The sequence below is a fragment of the Hypanus sabinus genome, chromosome 12, assembly GCF_030144855.1.
Source record: "Hypanus sabinus isolate sHypSab1 chromosome 12, sHypSab1.hap1, whole genome shotgun sequence".
Lineage (NCBI taxonomy): Eukaryota > Metazoa > Chordata > Chondrichthyes > Myliobatiformes > Dasyatidae > Hypanus > Hypanus sabinus.
The window spans coordinates 102086338-102105724 of NC_082717.1; the positions used below are offsets into that span (position 1 = coordinate 102086338).

General features: G+C 41.7%; 1 protein-coding gene across 4 annotated transcripts in view; it reads right to left on the reverse strand.

The window, feature by feature from the left end:
* The window catches only part of snx14 (sorting nexin 14), a 138819-nt gene that overhangs the window by 97779 nt on the left and 21653 nt on the right, over positions 1–19387 (reverse strand). For all 4 annotated transcript variants that reach the window (XM_059986585.1, XM_059986588.1, XM_059986587.1 and 1 more), the window contains exons 6-9: positions 14444–14531; positions 8770–8854; positions 4953–5109; positions 2601–2676 (exon numbers count right to left, since the gene is read on the reverse strand). In XM_059986585.1, coding sequence (XP_059842568.1) covers positions 2601–2676; positions 4953–5109; positions 8770–8854; positions 14444–14531 — 406 coding nt within the window. The remainder of the gene's footprint in view (positions 1–2600; positions 2677–4952; positions 5110–8769; positions 8855–14443; positions 14532–19387) is intronic.

Sequence of the window (19387 nt, forward strand, 5' to 3'; positions counted from 1 at the left end):
TAACATCATCTTTAGGAGGTGTGAGAGAAATTGAATCTGACATTAACAACTTCACAAGGCTAACATAATGATATTGGTGGCACACACACATACCTTCTGAGATTCAGCTCTCATTTCAACAGGAATGCAGTAGATTATTACAGTCTCATAAAATTGGTCAGCCAACTAAACATTTGTAGGGTTCCAGGGATGTGTTACTTAAATGACACCAGATGATGCATGTTAGATCATCAGGAATCATAAGGTCATTGTGGAGAGTCAATGCTAAGAATCTGAGTACTGCTTTGCTCTTTACTGAAAGCTGTGAAGTTTGAGCAGACTTGATGGGTTGAATAGCTTAATTCTGCTTTGTCTTATAATCCCAGTCTGACCACATGGAATACTGCGAACGGCTCAGGTCTGCATTATATAAAGAGCACTGAAGAAAATGCAAAGGTCTCTAAACATGGCAGCATAAGTAGATAAGGTGGTTTAAAAAAGAGCATACGAGATAGTAGTCTTCATTAAATGTGGCACGGAATGGAAGAAAAGTTTTTTTAAATCACCTGCAATGATTTAACTGCAGTTTGGGTCATCTCAGTACAGTACAGTGGAGACTCACCAGGATTTTACCATGGGACAGATTTATGAGAGAATTATGAGAGGCAATGACACCGAAGGCCCCACTGCAGAAGTATCCAGACACCAGAGAAAGGTTCGAGGTTAGGAGTCAGGTTATGGAGAGGACAATAAAATTTCATTCAGAGGAGAACTGGAGTTTTGAATGCACTGCCCAGGAGGTGACAGAGGTGGACCCTAAAAATGTTTAGATATCTAAATGACCATCAGGCTATACACACCAAGTGTTGGTAAATTGGATTAGCTCAGATGGGTAGCATGGACATTAATGGGCAGAAGAATCTATTTTTGTGTTGTAAATCTCTAAAATGCAAAAGAGATTTATGAGAACAACACCAAAATCAAGAGATAATAATCAGCAAAGGGTGAAATGGAGTGGAGTATTTTTTCCCCATAGGAAAATAACTGAGGGTGATCTGACAGATTCTTAGATGCTGAGATGCGTCATTCAGGAGACAAATAGAGCATCAAACAAATTCAAAAGGAATTCAGCAGTAACTGGCAACATACACAAAATGCTGGAGGAACTCAGAAGAAGGCCAGGCAGCACCTATGGAATATGTTTAATCAGGACTGGAGGAAAAACAAGATGAGGAGTCAGAGTTAAAAGATAGAGGGAGGGGAGGAAGAAACATAAGGTGAAAGGTGAAACTGGCAGGGAGAGGGGTGAAGTAAAGAGCTGGGAAGTTGATTGGTGAAAGAGACAGAGGGCAGAAGGGGGAGTCTGATAGGAAAGGACAGAAGGCCATGGAAGGAAAAAAAGGGGGAGGAGTGCCAAAGGGAGGTGATGGGCAGATATGGAGATAGGGTGAGAGAGGGAAAAGGGAATGGGGAATGTTGGGTGGGGAGGGGGGCATTACCAGAAGTTACAGTGCTAGAGAAGCGCATAATTCTCCATAACTTCCACCATCTCAAATGGTAGAAGTTCAATTAAGCAGAGGAAGAAAGGTATAGAATAACTTTAGGTATAGAAAGGTATAAGGTGCCACGGTAGCGTAGCAGTCAACAGGATGCTATTACAGCTCGGGACATCGAAGATCAATCCCAACATCCTTTGTGTGGGTTTTCCCAGTCCTCCGATGTCCTCCCAAAGCCCAAAGACATACTTGGTAGGTTAACTGGTCATTGTAAATTGTCCTGTGATTAGGTTAGGGGTACATCAGGACCGTTGGGGGTTGCTGGGCAGTGTGACTCGAAGGGCCTATACCACACCGAATCTCTAAATAAAATAGATAAGCAAGTCAAGAAGATAAAGAGGGTGGAAGGAGACCTGGACATGTTGTGTTCAACGGTCTGTTTCCAAGCTGCAAATACTATATAAAGTAAGCCCTTTCAAACCACTTGCTTCACAAAATTCTAAACTTTATAAAAGTCGGGAATAAATGCAGTGCAAAGCAAAACAATGCTTCTTAAACTGAAACAGACCTTCTTTGTAAAAATCGCATTCCTTCTTGTGAAAATAGTGAATCGTTTATTTTTCTTGTGAATGCTGCTTATCTGATGCCTATGATGCTGCTGCAAGGAAGTTATTTGCTTATTTTTTTTTACTTACTTAGAAATATAGCACAGAACAGGCCTTTCTGCTCAACGAGCCACACCTTCCAGCAACCCACCCATTTAACCCTGCCCTCATTACAGAACTATTTACAATGACCCATTAACCATGTCACCAGACTGTGGGAGGAAACCAGAGCACCTGGAGGAAACCCACACTTCATGGGGAGGACGTACAAACCCCTTACAGAGGATGCCTGAACTGAGCTCCACTGCCCTGAGCTGCAATAGTATCGCACTACGTGATGCCCTTTGTAGATAACAACAGACTCTGACTTTACGTTCCGTTTGCAAGCCACGCTCCGACCTGGCTGGCCAGGTACTGGCGAAATGATGACACAAGTCCTGTCCCATCATACAAACTCAATAAGTTGTGTATGCATGTTTATGTATTTGTTTGGTAAAGGTACTGTAAATCGCTTACTTACCGGATCAGCTAAGAAGTCTAGGGAAGGAAGGAATACTGACCCAGCCAGAATTTCTTGGATCAATAGGGTTAAGGATCTAGATAAGAAACAGTAATACACTTGCAGTACATTCTGTTTTAAATTTCCTTAAACCACGTAGAACATGCATCTGAAAGATCGCTGTTAATGCGCATAAATATCCTATTTCTTTTTCCATTAGCTGTTGTTCCTTATTTACAGTGACGTACTCCAACACATCCCCAAGAATTATTAATGAAAAGGTAACAGATGATTTAGTTTCCAATGTCAGATTCTCATTCGCCATCACATTCTCAAAAGAGCAAACCCAGAGAAGCAATTCCAAAAATGAAGTAGATGACAGTGAACATAAACGATTACTGCACTACTCCCACAGGCCTTCCCCCCAGAAACTTACATCGTGTATATTATTTTAATACTATAACAAGTAGGGTTTGGAGGTTAACAGCAAAAGAGAGTTGAATGAGAATCTCAGAGGTGATAGAGAGATGAGGGAGGGGCGTTAGGGAAGGAATTTCAGAGGCAATTGAAGAATGGTAACTGTGTGAAGGGGGGAGAACTCAGAACCACAGTGCAGAATGTCTGGGCTCTGCAGAAGTGGAGTGAGCTGACAATAAGTAGGTCATTAAGGAACTCAAAAGCAACGACTTTAACCCTTACATACTGCTCATATTCTATACCTTCACAGAATGGTCCGGGTCAATTTTGACCCAGCCCAAGAATCCCCTCATAACAAGTATCTATACCAAATTTTGAACCACAGATCTATTTAGAATGTGTAAATAGCCTATCTGACATTAATAAATGTGTGATTAATCCTTAATTAATGTTTCAGAGATGTAAAATCCATTTCAATAGGTACGGGTCAAATTTGACCCGGAACAGCCTCAATGTACAAAAATTTGTAGCATCTGTAGCAAAGTATAAAATTTTTAAATATTTTCATTTTTGCACATTTTGGGTCCTTTAGGACAAGTCATCAAATTTTGGCTAAAAAAAGCATTTAGGGTGTTTTTACTGCTATCAATTTGAGGGGTGATTGATAAGTTTGTGGCCTAAGGTAGAAGGAGTCAATTTTAGAAAACCTAGCACATTTATTTTTCAACGTAGCCCCCTCCTACATTTACACACTTAGTCCAGCGGTTGTGGAGCATATGGATCTTGGGCCTCCAGAAAGGTCCACGGCATGGGTGATTGATAAGTTTGTGGCCTAAGGTAGCAGCTCTCGTAACATGCATATGCAGGTCAACTCCCTGAGTGATTATGCAGAAAGTTTGAAGTTAATAACTCATCAGTATATAACTCATTGGGGTAGTTGATAAGTTTGTGGCCTAAGATAGAAGGAGATGAGTTATTAACTTCAAACTTTCTGTGTAACTAGATCCATATGCTCCATAACCGCTGGACTAAGTGTGTAAATGTAGGAGAAGACTACGTTGAAAAATAAATGTGCTAGGTTTTCTAAAATTGACTCCTTCTATCTTAGGCTACAAACTTATCAATCACCCCTTGTATGTAAAGGTTAAACGTGAGATAGAAAGCCAGTCAGGTTTAATAATACAACCACCTGGAAAAGCTGCTGCGTTTATCCCCTCAGTAGCTGAAGAGTGCTCTTATAGAGATCTTTAAGATTATGAAAAGTTTTGATGGCATTGATATGGAGAAAATTATAGAAGAGGACAGATCTAATATACCAATCATTAACAGAGACTTTTCCCAAAACACACTGTGAGATTAGGCCACAGGAGCACCTTGCTTAGAGATTTTCAAAATTAAAGTGGTATGTCTTATTTTCGGAACAACTTATTACATAGGGAAGGAGTGGCCAAAACTTTAGGATGACAAACAAGGAAAAGTTGTTAGAGAAAATTGAGGGAACAAGTTGAAGGTGATTGGACAAAAGTATAAAAGGAATGTTAGAGGCAAGTTTTTTTTTAAATAGACAGTGATGGGTGCAAGAATCACCCTGCCAGGGGTAGTGGTAGAGGCCGATGCATTAGGGACATTTCAGAAATTCGTAGATAGGCACATGGATATTAGAAGAAAAACGGGGGGGGGGGGGGTGCAGGGATAGATTGATCTTAGGGTAGGTTAAAGGGACGGCACAACATCATGGGTCAAAGGGCCTGCACTGTGCTATAAATACTTGAAAATATAAATATTTAATTATCCTTTAAAGGAAAAGCTGAAATGTTGCAGAAATAGAATTACTGCTACAGACGAAATGAATAGGAACAGAAGCATTCAGTTTTCACAGGGTGTTCTGAAAATAAAAGGCTACCATCACATAGATTTCCCTTTGCAACATGCAGAATGTAAATCTGTGTTCATTACCTGCATTCTGTGGATTTTGGTGGCAAAATATATGGAAAAAGCAGTTCTGTTAACTTCCTGAGATACTGGAGTTCATCACGACGGCTTCTCAGAGCCAGATGCAGATCTGGTCCGTACTCCTCCAAAGCAGCTTGCTGTAAGTATTCACTGTGTTTTACTGCAGGCAGAATACAGACCTCAGATTGGTCATCAATACACAAAATGCAAGTCCAGTTCCAGAACTAGAGCCCAGGTAACAATCCTGCAGACTGCTCACAGCTTGAAACAATACTCAAACTATTTTAAACATACTTTGAAACATTACCTTTCAATGTTTCTTAAAAGGCGCATTAGACGAACACTTACAGCCTCACACAAACATTAAGATCAGTGTTCTTTTACTCAGTACAATACTGTAAATGCACTGTAATCAAACTTCAGCAATCCATTTCAGCTGCAGTAAGTTATAGCACCCAGCTACAAGTAACCAGTGCCAATGAGAAATCTGATTCACTAACGACAGCACGTCCAGGGATTTTTGCTACTTAGCAATACCGTTGGCACTAAGTCTATTAGTCACAATTTTTCTAGTTATATAATCCAGTGTGGGCAATAGGAGTACACACCAAAGCTGAAAGAGCTGTTCAACTAATAAATGCAGAGGCAATGGTTTTGGGAAAAACCTTGTACTGATGTAACAGTGAATATACTTCAAATGAAAGTCAAAGTAAATTTATTATCAAAGGGCATACATGTCACCAATACAACCCTGAGGTTCATTTTCAAGCAGGCATGCTCAGTAAATCCTAACAGAATCAGTGAATGACTGCAACAACTTGGCATTCAACCAGTGTGCAAAAGACAGCAAACTGTGCAAATACAAAAATAATAATAAATAAATAAGCAATGTGCAGAGAACAGGAGATGAAGAGTCCTTTAGAGTGAGTCCATAGGTTGTGGGGACATTTCAGTGATGGGGCAAGTTGTTCAAGAGCCTGATGTTTGAGGGGTAATGACTGTCCCTGAACCTGGCAGTGAGAGTCTTGAGGCTCCTGTACCTCCTTCCTGATGGCAGCAGCGAGAAGAGAGCTTATCCTAGGTGGTGGGAGGTCCCCAATGAAGGATGCTGCTTTCCTGTGACAAAGCTTCGTGATCTACTGGGCTGTATCCACTACTTTTTATGGGATTTTTATCAGAAAACGTATAGTGTTCTTAATGCAAAATGGTTCTGTGTAAATTCACGCTCTCCCTTTATATCTATTTGAATAGGGCAGGGAAAGGATACTTGAGGTTATAAGATCAGCTGTGATGAATGATTGCATAGGTTTAAGGGGTCAAATGGTCTCCTGGTCCTAATTCTTGCATTCCATCACAATGGTGAAAGCTAGTCAAGCATAGGCCTTTCCCTGTCTGAAACCTATTCAGCAAGGTCTAGTGACAACATGTCGAGTTGAAGCAAGTGAATTCTACTGGGAATAGTGTGATGTTAACACTGAGACTTCACGCGGGAGTCCTGAGGTTAACATCATCACCCGGTTCTGGCATTACAGCTGTGATCATAGTGGATACATCTGGCACAACAGGTGGATTCAAAAACTTGGTCTACATTAAAAGGTCGTGATTAGTATGCATCTCCTCCAGAAACTTGCTAATTGCAGCTTTCTGTGGAAATGTGGAGAACAATCCCAGTGTGGTCAGTGGAAGAATTCCAGAGATGCCCTTAAATCAATGACTTTATAAACCAAAGACAATTCCACCCTGGTAAGCTGTACTCTACTTTTGATTTCAAGGGGGCAATGGTATGTGATCACAGAGGACAAGCATTTGGCTGAAAATTTTAGATGAACTAACTTTCAGACAAGGTAAGTAACCCTCAAGCTGGAACCCGGTTAAAAGTTCTGGTTTAAGGTGGCACCACCAAACTCGTGCGACAGCTCACCAGTAGTTCAAAAGGCAAGAGATTTGACTAAAAACATTGCCAATAACACCTTTTCTGAAGTAAATTGCGGTAAATTATCACTGCAAACAATGAAGAGGCGAGTGAAGGCCAAGCGAGTTTGAGGGATGAACTGTGCTGGTGCACTGCAGATTCAATGCAGATGGAGTGAGCCATTTGGAGGGGAGTGGTTGAGGCAGAGGAGTTCCGATGCCCATACAACTGGCCCAGGTGTGAAGTTGGATCACTCTGCATGCTGAGCTGGTCTGGAGAAATCGACAGTGGCTTCGGGCTGGGGGGCAAAATCTGGCCCTGAAGCAAGCTGCTGGGTGGTGTGGTCTAGGCCTAGAGCAAGCCCAGTCCTAGTGAGAGGTACCATACGCTGTTTGGACAATTTAAACACTGGCCCAGATAGACTGGAAAGACAGGTTGCTGGGATCAGAGGCAAGAGTGGATTTCACTCCTCTCTCCACGGTGCTGAGGCTGCTGTGCTCTGTGCCCACTAATACCAAGGCTTTGGGCCTACTTGGGCTTCTCCAGGGTTCAGATCAAAGGACTCGTTTTTGGTTTGGAATGTTGGTGATCGCTTCTATTGTTTGAATGATTTGTGGTTTCTCCCCTTTCTCTGTGCATTGGGTGCCCATCTTTTTTATTAATTGGGTTCTTTCAATTTTCTTACTTTGTGGCTGCCTGTAATCAGACAAATTTTGAGGCTGTATAATTTATATGTTCTTTGATAATAAATGAACTTCGAATCTTTGAAGTATTAATTTGAAATAGAATTTATTCTTGCATATGGAGAGCAGAAGATCTGACCATGATTTTATAATTTCTTGGGTTTTTCTTCTTGCTGACTTAACGCACATTATTTCTTCAGCTAAACATTAATAAAAATAAGTAACCGTAATGCTTAGACATCCATAACTATGCCAATAATTGTTGGAAATCTTATCCTTTCAAAAATGTTTGAAATCCCAATACTGATGAAAATTGTAATATAACAAGGCACATCTAAGACACGGATATTTCAAAGAATAGTTTTCTGGGCTAGTCTCTAATGTCAAGCGGCTTCCCACAGGTCTGGGCTAACAGTCTAAAGAATCCAGTTCAAAGCCTGTTTCAGTAAGTAGAGTATTTTGTAAAATAACAGCTAGTCTGTTACGATAACTATGAAACACTGCTTGACTGTCACTTACACCATGTCTGGTTCACTCATGCCCGTCAGACAAGAAAATCTGGCGTCCTTACCTAGTGGGCCTGTATGTGATTACAGGCCCACTACAGTACAGTTAACTGAACTGGCTTCTGGAAAGCTGAGAAAGCCTACAACTTCAGGCCTATTAGAGACCAGCAATAACTGCTTGCCCTACCAGTGATACACACATTACTGAAAATGTGGATAAATTAAACAGCAGATCTGTCATCATCATGTCGTTGCTTTTGAGAGCTCATTGCCTGTTATGTTTCCTCTACTGCAACAGTGACTACACTGGACTTACAGCAGGCCATTACTTTTACACCTTTCAAAGGGACACAAATATTTTTCATTTTGTCTCATAAGCTTCAACTCTGCTGAATCACTGCCTCTATAGCTAATTCAAATTACAAACTATAGACAAATCAGCACTAAAACAGCAGTACGGATTGCTACAGGGTAAAGGAGATAGGAAACAAGGTGCGGTAACGTCATGCCAGACCACAGGAAGGTCACAGGGACTGTGTAATGCAAGCTTGGACTATACAAAATTCACTTGAAGCTTCCCAAAAGAAATGACTAGAGGAACATTATGCCTTAGAATGGAAGGACATAATGTTCCTGTGCTCTTTGTAAATTTTTGCATGCGCTTATCATCTGTATTTTTACTTAGTGACTTTTTTCGACCATATATGTACTTTTAATACCTTTTTGCCTTGCTTTTGAAATGACCTCAATATGCTTCACTGCCGCATTTAATAATTTCCGGTTTACAAGGACTGGAACATCAATCTAACACAAAAAGAGAATTTTATTATCAATTAAGCAGCTTAAAATGCTGGATTAACCAAACCTTAATAGTATTGAAGTTATTTATTTTTATTTACTTATTTAGAGATACAACACAGAACAAGTCCTTCTGGTACAACAAGCCACACTGCCCAGCAACCCATCTATTTAACCCGGGCTTAATCACAGGACAACTTACAATGATCAATTCACCAAATAACTGGGAGGAAACCAGAGCACCTGGAGGAAACCCATGAGATCACAGGGAGGATATACTCCTGTTTAAAAACAGGCGGTGCTGGAATTGAACTCTGAACGCCAGCACCCTGAGCTGTAATTACATTGGGCTAACCACTATGTTACCATGGTGACCCGGTAAAAGTTGTACAGCTCATGATCCAGTTCGGAACTCACTGTAAAAATCGATCAGACTTTACTTCACTCTGTTTGACAAACCTAACAGGTTTCAGTTTTTACCGTAAGAGGATTTGTACCGGGAACGTCAGATTGCCCAAGTACATGAGACATTGTGACTGGCTGAGGGAATACTCTAAGCCTAGGCTCCTTCGGAGTGACAGGAAGCTTGAAACGAGCTAGCTCAAAACCCTTATTTGCTATTTGATTGGCAGCAACTTTTGGTACAGTTCTAACTCCTACTGGCTTGTCTGCTTTTCATGTTCAGTTCCCAATTTGTGGGCTTTTTAAAGATATATGTTAAATTCTAGCTTAAGACTTGAATTTTTTCCTACCTCTATCTCATTCTTTAAAAGCCTGCTTAACATGCAAATTTCAATTCTCCTCAATCAAATTTCTGCCATTTCCATTATCTTTGATGTCAGACAATGCCATTCAGTCTGTGGAAGGAATAGCTGCTCCTTCCTGTTGTAAATATACTCTTTGACAACGTGAACACAGAAGCTCTCAGGGAGCTCTGAACAGGAGACCGAACCTCCATTCAGCTGCATACATACAGGGAGGCACGTTGAGAATCATGGATGAGTAACTGAGAGCGAGCAAGAGGGGAGTGGCGGGGCACAGCGGTATGACAATGAAGACCGTACGTTGAGATGACTTTAAAGCAAAAAGGAATTAGAAATGGCAGCCACTAATGGCGGGGGGGGGGGGGGCGGGGGAAGGGGGGAAAGAGTGGAAGTAAAAAAAACCCACAATAATCTTGAGTAAAATATTCCATGGCATACCAAGAAATAATCAAAGAAGAAATCAGTAACAAACTCATTGCATTAACACGAGCTTTGTCAAAGAGTGTGACTTTAAGGGATACTTTGAAGGCAGAAATAAAGGTCAAAAATCATAGAGGCCCATGGGGGAATTTCATAGCCAATGCTCTGAACTGAGGTACATCGATCTGAATGTTAAAGCACTAACAGACTATTATTTACTTACTAAGATACAGCACGGAATAGGCCCTTCCGGGTCTTCGAGCCGTGCCACCCAGCAATCCCTGGATTTAATCTGGGCCTAATCACAGGACAATTTACAATAACCAATTAACTTACTGACCGGTACACCCTTGGACTGCTGGAGGAAACCAGAACACTTGGAGGAAACCCATGCGATCACGGGGAGAACATACAAACCCCTTATAGGCAGTGCTGGGAACGGAACCTGGGTTGTCTGTACTCTCAAGTGTTGTGCTAGCCACTATACTACCATACGAAAATAGGGAAAGGGGAAGACAAAAAGGGACTTATCGGCAAAAGATAAATTATAAGATACAAGGACTGAGACCCCATTGGTGAGTGAACTCAAAGGTGCCCAGTGAACAGGATGTGGTACGAGTTAGAATCAGGGAGTCTAATTTGAATAAGCTCAAGTGTGAGCAATGGAAGGTGGGAAGCTAAACAGCATCACAGGCAGCAGAAGCTTGAATGAGCGGAGATAGAGGATGGTGGAAATACACAGTAGTAGTACTGCAGAAGAGTATCACTGACTCAAAAACTAGACTACATCCCAGAGTTCTGAGAAAGGTTGCTAAAGAGATATATTCATCATGATCTTTCAAGAATCACTTGATTCTGGCATGGTCCCAGAGGACTGGAAAATAGCAAATGTCACTCCACCCTTTAAGAGGGGAGGAAGGCAAAAGAAGGGAAATTATAGGCCAGTAAGCCTAATCTCAGTGGTCAGGAAGGAGTTGGTCTATTATTGAGGATGAGGTTTTGGGGTACTTGGAGACTATTAATTCAGTTAGCATGGCTTCTGTAAAGGGAAATTTTGCCTGACAAATCTGTTAAGAGTTCTCTGAGGAAGTAACAAGCAGGGTTGACAAAGATGAGGCAATAGATGTTGCTTAATTGGATTTTCAGAAGGCATTTGATAAAGTGCCACACATGAGGTTGCTTAACAAGATAAAATACTACGGTGTTACAGGAAAGTTACTGGCATGGATATAGAAATAGCTGACAGACAGGAGGCAACGAGTGGGAATAAAAGGGGCCTTTTGAGGTTGATTGCCGGTGACTAGTGGTGTTCCTCGGGGTCAGTATTGGGACCGATACTTTTCACATTGTTTGTCAATGATTTAAATAATGGAATTGATGGCTTAATTGCAAAGTTTGCAGATGATACAAAGATAGGTGGACGGGTAGGTAGTGCTGAGGAAACAAGCAATTGCAGCACGACTTAGACAAATTGGAAGAATGGGCAAAAAAGTGGCAGATGGAATACAGTGTTGCATGATAATGCATTTTGGCAAAAGGAACAATAGTGCAGACTATTATCTAAATGGGAATAAAATTCAAACATCAGAGGTGCAGAGAGTCTTAGGAGTCCTCGTTCAAGACTCCCAGAAGGTTTTGAGTCTGTGGTAAAGAGGGCAAATACAATGTTGGTGTTTATTTCAAGGGGATTAGAAAATAAAAGCCAGGAGATAATGCTGAGGCTTTATAAGACACCAGTCAGGCCACACTTGGAGTATTGTCAATAGGTTTGGGCCCCATATCTCAGAGAGGTTGTCTTGTCATTGAAGAGGGTCCAGAGGAGGCTCATAAGGATGATTCCAGGAATGAAGGAGTTAACAGATGAGAAGCATTTGGCAGCTTTGGGTCTGTACTCACTGGAATTTAGAAGAATGGGAGGGATCTCATTGAAACCTATTGTTGGCCAGAAAGAACGACAATCTTCAAATCAGTGAATTCAAATGAATCAAGGACAGTGGAAGCGGTCTTTGTTCTTGCCGTGTGCTTGGGGGATGGAGGCTGCCATTTTGTAAAGATGCTCTATTCTCCATTTTGCGAGCTTGACATGCTGGGCTTGATTAGTGTTTTAAAGAAGGCACAAAGACTCTTCAGGTAATCTGCTGGACTGGAGGTCATTTCCAAATAAGGAGTTATTTGTGAGGTGTTCTTTGGTTGGCTATAACATGCAGGATTGTGAATGCCTGAGGCGATTCGAGCTCATTGCTGACTGAGAACACAGAGCCATGAGTCAACAACTGCCCCTTGATGGGAAGAGGACAATAGATGGATGCTGCTTTGGACCAGAGTCAATGACCAGGTGTTAAAGGCCAGACACATGACCTGCGGCCAATGACACGGGAATGCGACATTTGAATTGATAAGAAATGGATATAAAAGTGGATGCTTTGTGGGTGCTGGTGGCGGTAACTTCGAAGAATAACCATCGCAGATACAAGCGAGAAGAACCCTGGGTGAAGCATGTGGAGAGTGAGTGGGGACCACGAGGAACAAGGAGCGCCTAGCCAGCATAAATTCCTCTGCCCGGGTAATATCTTTGCTATTCTTTGACTATCCAGGAGAGTCAGGGATACTTAGCAGGTGCGCACACAAAGAATTTAGTGTATGAATTCAAGTACTTGTTAGTTTGAACAATAAAGGTAATTGTCAGTAAATACAGATCTCTCTGTGCCTCACTCAGAATCATTGGAAGAGGTAGAAGTGGTAGCTCTCTCTCTCTCTTTTCCAACACTATTGAATATTGAAAGGACTGGATAAGGTGGATGTGGAGAGGATGTTTCCTATGGTGGAGGTATCCAGAACTAGAGGGTGCAGCCTCAAAATTGGGGGGGGGGGGGGGAGGGCAACCATTTAGAACAGAGGTAAGGAGGATTTTTCTTTTATTAACCAGAGAGTAGTGAATCTGTGGAATGCTCTGCCACAGACTGTGGCAGAGGCCAAGTCTGTGGGTATGTTTAAAGTAGAAGTTGATAGTTTCCTGATTGGTCAGGGCGTCAAAGGATATGGCAAAAAGGCAGATTTATGGCATTGAGTGGGATCTGGTATCAGCCATGATGGAATGGCAGAGCAGACTCGATGGGCTGAATGGCCTGATTCTGTTCCCGTGTCTTATGGTCTTAAATAGGAAACAGTCTGTTTCTGCCTCAGACAATCTGCTTACAGTCAGTGAGAACACAAAAGAAATGTCTGTTTATCCAGTTATGCAGGTCAGGCAAACAGGAAAATGATTCAGCATCCACAGTGGGTTTGAGAATGGTGGTGGTGAGCTGGATGTGAGGATTCAAGCAGCCACTGAGGGGCAGCATAGGAATGGAAAACAAGAGGGAAAGCAGACTGCAGAAGCTGTATTCGAGAACTTAACGAGCACCTCCAGCAGACGCTGCTGATGGAAAAACCAGAGATATACGTCCTGACACCTTCAGAGCCTCGTTTGGTTGAACATAAAAATCCATAATGAAAACCATCAATCATTCCCAGGCAGGACTTGTAGGAACACAGAGATAGTTAACGCAGAGATTGGTTTCCAAGTTTAAAATACAAATTATGCAAGCAAAACAAACTGCAGGAATAGAGAGGTGGGCAGCTCCAGTGACTGAGAAAGCCCCAGCATGGTGATAGCTGAAATCAGCAGACAGGTACAGGTGCAGTATCTTCACAGCCGCCTGCGGCAAAGAATCCTCACCTCCAATCTAAATGGGTGTCCCTCTATTCTGAGGCTGTGCCTTCTGGTCCAATGCCCCCCCAACACAAGAAACACCCTCCATCGATGCCTTTCGATATTCGATTGGTTTCAATGAGATCCCTCCTCATTTTACTGAATTCCAGTGAGTAGAGGCCCAGAGTCATCAAATGCTCCTCATATGACAAGCCTTTCAATCCCAGAATCATTTTAATAAACCTCCAAACCCTCTCCAATGTCAGCACATCCTTTCTTAGATAAGGGGCCCAAAACTGCTCACAATACTCCAAGTGAGGCCTCACCAGTGCCTTATAAAGCCTCAACATTACATCCTAGCTTTTATATTCCATAGCGCTATTTGGGTCAATAGCCATGGGCTAGGTTTCTCATACATTGGAACTGCTCATATGTTCTGCTTACCATAATCATCATCCTCTCAGCGCTTTAGGAACAGCTTCTTCTATCTGCCATCAGATTTCCAAGTGGCCCATAAACACCACCTCACTTTTCACTCTCCTCTTGCACAGCTTTTTATATTCCTACGGTCAGAGAGACCCTTTCCACATTTGACTTCTGCCTAGTGAGTGGGAGAAAGTCTCCAGGTGTCATTCTACTGCCACAAGGAATCCATGTTTCCCTTTATCCTTCGACACACTTCCCAAATAATTATCCTTTGTCATGAGCTTTCCTTCTTACCTTCTGAGTTCTCCGGACTAAAACAGCTGCAAAAAAGCGTAATGTTACTCTGAGTTCATCAATAAAGGCTTCGTCATCAGTTACGTCCCTGCAAAATCAACAAAAAGGGTTCAATTAACACAAATGCTCCTTTGAATTAGATATTAGTCTACAGAGTAATCGCTCATGACATCCATGAGAAACTGGTGAAATGAATCCAATACCGGGTCAGTCGCAGGATTAAATGTCAGTACGCGTATTCGCAACTGGAAGCCCGAGGAGCCAAAGCAGAGAACATTTGCTTCTTGCAGAATACATCAGTGATTTAGAGATAGATGGGGGCATTATAAAGACTTAAGATGAAACAATAATGGATGCCATTAGTTTATTTATTTTTATTGTATTTAGAGATACAGCATAGAGCCTTCCGGGCCTTCAAGTTACACTGCCAACCTATTTAACACTAGTCTAGTCACAGGACAATTTACAATGACCACATGGGAAGGAATGTACAAACTTGCATGGAGAGGACACCAAAACTGAACTCTGAACCGAGCTGTAACAGCATTGTGCTAACCACTAGACTGAATTTTGTGACAGCGAGTTGTGTCACTGGTGATAGCGACGCTGGTTGATACAAAAGTTCTTTATTCAAAATGATACAAGCAGGCATTCTCCTGAAGACTCCCACTAGAGGCTCCCTACACTCATAGAACCAGGATTTTAAAAACAAAAGTTTTAATCAGGTGATTCAATATAATTTCAATATGTTATCTATTTCAATATTTTGTGAATGACAAATGGTGCCATGGAGTTACATCTTTACAATGGAAACACACTATAAATGGCAGGACATCTCTGAATGTTCAAACACTTTGTTGGGACAAAATAATTCAAGTGGATGGTCTAACAGCTTGAGGGCAGAGAACTTAAACACCCAATATTAGACTAACTCCAAGTACACAAATATCCAAACTATTAATAGATGGGCAATGTGCCTGTGACCATGTTTGATTCACTAAGTTACAATATCAATCCGGTATGGATGCTTCCTTGATATCAGTTCCAATTATGCAAAATCTCTTAGTTGGTGTTGCCTGGCCAATTAACATAACACAATTGTTCTGCATTTCACTGAGGCACAAGAGAACCTCCTGATCACTTACATCACTTTCCAATCCACATCTCTTGAGCAGCCATACTCAAGAGGAGGCACAATGGAAGGAAAGATGGAAGAGCAGATTATTAGATAAATGGTAAAAAAATTGCAGCATGCTGCTGTGCAGAGGGACCTGGGAGTGCTTGTGCATGAATCACAGAAGGTTGGTTTGCAGGTGTAGTGGGCTATCAAGACAAATTGAACGTTGGCCTTCATTGCAAGAGGGATTTAATTTAAAAGCAGGGAGGTTATGCTGCAACTGTACAGGGCACTGATGAGGCCGCATCTGGAGTACTGTCCGCAGTTCTGGTCTCCTTACTTGAGGAAGGATATACTGGCTTTGGAGGCAGTGCAGAGGAGGTTCACTAGGTTGATTCCATAGAAGAGGTGCTTAGACTTTGAGGAGAGATTGAGTCACCTGGGACAGTACTCACTGGAATTCAGAAGAATGAGAGATCTTATAGAAACATGTAAAATTATGAAAGGGATAGATAAGATAGGGGCAGGGAAGTAGTTTCCACTGGTAGGTGAGAATAGAACTAGGGGGCATAACCTCAAGATTGAGGGAGTAGATTTAGTACGGAGATGAGGAGGAACTGCTTTTCCCCCCGAGGGTGGTGAATCTGTGGAATTCCTTGCCAAATGAAGCAGTGGAGGCTACCTCAGTAAATATATTTAAGACTTGCATAGTACAGGAATTAAGGGTTATGGGGAAAAGGCAGGTAGGTGGAGATGAGTCCGTGGCCAGATCAGCCATGATCTTATTGAAAGGCGGAGCAGGCTCGACGGGCCAGATGGCCGACTCCTGCTTCTATTTCTTACGTTCATACGCCTACTGGTGCTTTAGAAGGAGTACTCTTTATTTACAAATTCAAAACTGATTACTGCTTGCAATTTAAATTAAGAACTGTAGTTCTCCTTTGAATCAATGCCTAGCATAATTCACACCTTGCAACTATGCTCAATAAATAACTAGGAAAGGGGCTACAAATCGAACAGAGTTTCATATGTATTTTAAAAATATCACAGGAGCATTTAAAAAAGATTTTTGAAAAATCAAGTCACTTCCAATACTTCACAATGAAATTGTTATCTGGACTTGTACGTCAAGCATGGACCATCTACAGTAGGTACCTCAGAGCCTTACAACAATTCCACTAAAGATCCTTATTACTGAGGATGAACTACAGGACAGACACACTAACGCCAGCGTACTGGAGGAGGCCGACATCTCCACCACGATAAAGCAACACCAACTCCGACGGATCGGTCGTGTCATTCAGACGCCCAACTCTCGTCTCCCCACACCAAGGCCTCACTCCCAGCTGAAGGAAGGTCAGTCAGCTTCAAAGATAACATCAAAATCTGCCTGAAGAGATTCAACACTACATCTTAAAGACAGGAATACATTGCACTCAGTAGATACACCTGAAGGAAATCTGTTCTGTGCCTACACGAGAGCAACCTCTGCTGTACCGCAGAGAACAGCTGTGAAAAGAGGGACTGAACAACTACTAACCACAGCCACCCCTTACCCTTGCCCACACTGCACCAAAATATCTGGATCCTGGATCGGCCTCCACAGCCGCCTGAGGACCCACCAATGAACATCATACCGGCTCGAGTGATCATACTACTACAATCTGCCTACTAAGCTGACTGTGCTGTGCAGAGGATCAAACTTCCAAAAGGTTGGCATAGCTCACTCATACGTGTGAACTTGCTGCAGTCCATGTGGCTCATTCCCACAGCAGGTTTCAGTCTTTGCCGATTCACCTTTTGGCTACCACTCCTGCCATTGTTTTGGTTAACATTTATTTCTTCTTGGAAACCCTTCAGACATTCTGATTATAACATGCAGTCAAAGTTAACTGGGCTATGGGTAAGCCTAGGTAGTTCTAAGGTAAGAACATGTTAAGCACAGCTTTGTGGGCCAAAGGACCTGTTTTGTGCTGTAGGTTTCCTATGTTTCTTTATGTTTAACAGAACACAAGGCTCTCCAAAGAAAGTGATTCAAAATTCAGCTTGTGATGGACATCAGAGAAAAGTGAAATCTCACCTTAACACTCTCTTGGAAATGTACCTGTTTACCAACTAGAAAGATTGTTGGCTTCATTAACGATATCCTCCTATAGTCTGATGTAACTATAATGATGTATACTCAGTCATCTATTTTTGTCTTAAGATGTCAGAAACCAAGAAAGTTCCTTCTTTGGGATTAATAGAAAAACTAATCTTAGGTGATATCCAGCAAAGTCTGTCAGAGGAGACAAATCAACTGGGTGGGGAATCAGCGATAAACTATCTGCAGAGACAAACCAGGTGAACTGATGTTTACATACAAGCAAGTGCACAACAGGGGTACACAAGGACCAAGGATCAACTTTATTTGCCATATACATTTACATGTATTAGGAATTTGCTGATGTTGTGTTGATCAGGGTGTGAACTGCAACATAAAACAACATTCAACAATTATAAAGAATAAAGAATTGTATGAAACTAAAGTGAGAGGTTAAAGTACTGATAAGGAATAAACTGTGCATAAATACCAACATGTGTTTACAATGTAAAGAGCATTATAAAAAGTGGTTTAAAGTGTAATAGATTGGTGGGGGGGGGGGCTAACTAGAATAGTTAAGCAGATTAACTGCCTGGGGGAAGAAACTTCTAAAATGGCATTAAATTTAATTTTGTCTCAACAGCCCTACAGCGCCTTCCAGAAGGGAGGTTTTGCAAAAAGCAGTTTGCAGAGTGGGTAGTGCCTGCAAGTAGGGGAAGTCTGAACGTAACTGCTTTGTTTAATTACTGACTGCACGTTTGCAATTTAACAAATGGAAATGTAGTTTGAAATGCAAATCCTTTTAACTTTCTGCACTGATTTAAAGGACCAATGGATCACCGGTTCGATAAGATTGTTAACCTCACAATTTACCTGTTCACAGCCCTTACACTGTACCAGCTGCCTGCACTGCATTTTCTCTGCAATTCTAACACAAGGTTCTGTATCCTGTTATTGTACCACCTCAATGCACTGACGCAAAAGTCTTTCACTCTACCTCCGTACACATGACATAATAAACCAAGTTAACTTTAAATGATCTGCTTGAACTAAGTTTGAGATCCCTTCTCATTTAGACCATTCTATAATAAATTAAAGTTGTCAGCTGGACATCAACTAATTATGACTTTTCCAATTTGGTTATCATCAGACTTCATTTATGAGCCTTCACCAAAGAATTCTAGCACATATCAGGCTCCTAAATTAACGATCAACATCAAAAACACCCAATACACAGTACTGTGCAAAAGTCTTAGCACAGATTGCAGAGTACAGTAGTAATGTTATGAGTTGCATGATACTGCTGCAACAAAAAAAAACTAATTTCATGACATGTGAGTGATGATAAACCTGATTCTGATATGGGTGTCTATTGTGGACTGAGTGGGAAAGGGGGAAGGTAGAGGAAGCACCAGAAAGACTTCCTGTAATGACCAATAAACTGGTTGTTTGGAATCAAATGACCTTGTCTGGTGTCTCAAGGCTGGGTGTATCTACACTTACGCCACCCCCTGCCCTGGCACTCCTTCTTTGCCACCTGTTCCACACCCACCCTCACCATTCCCAACATCCTTTGCTCCTGCCAGATTTACAAACTCGCTCTCCACTCCACGCTGACAAATACAATACTGTGCAAAAGCCTTAGGTGCTATAGCTATATACATGCGCCTAAATCTTTTGCACAGTACTGTATTTCAAAAATGAACCATGACCGAAATTGAAAGCTTGATAGAATTTGAACCAT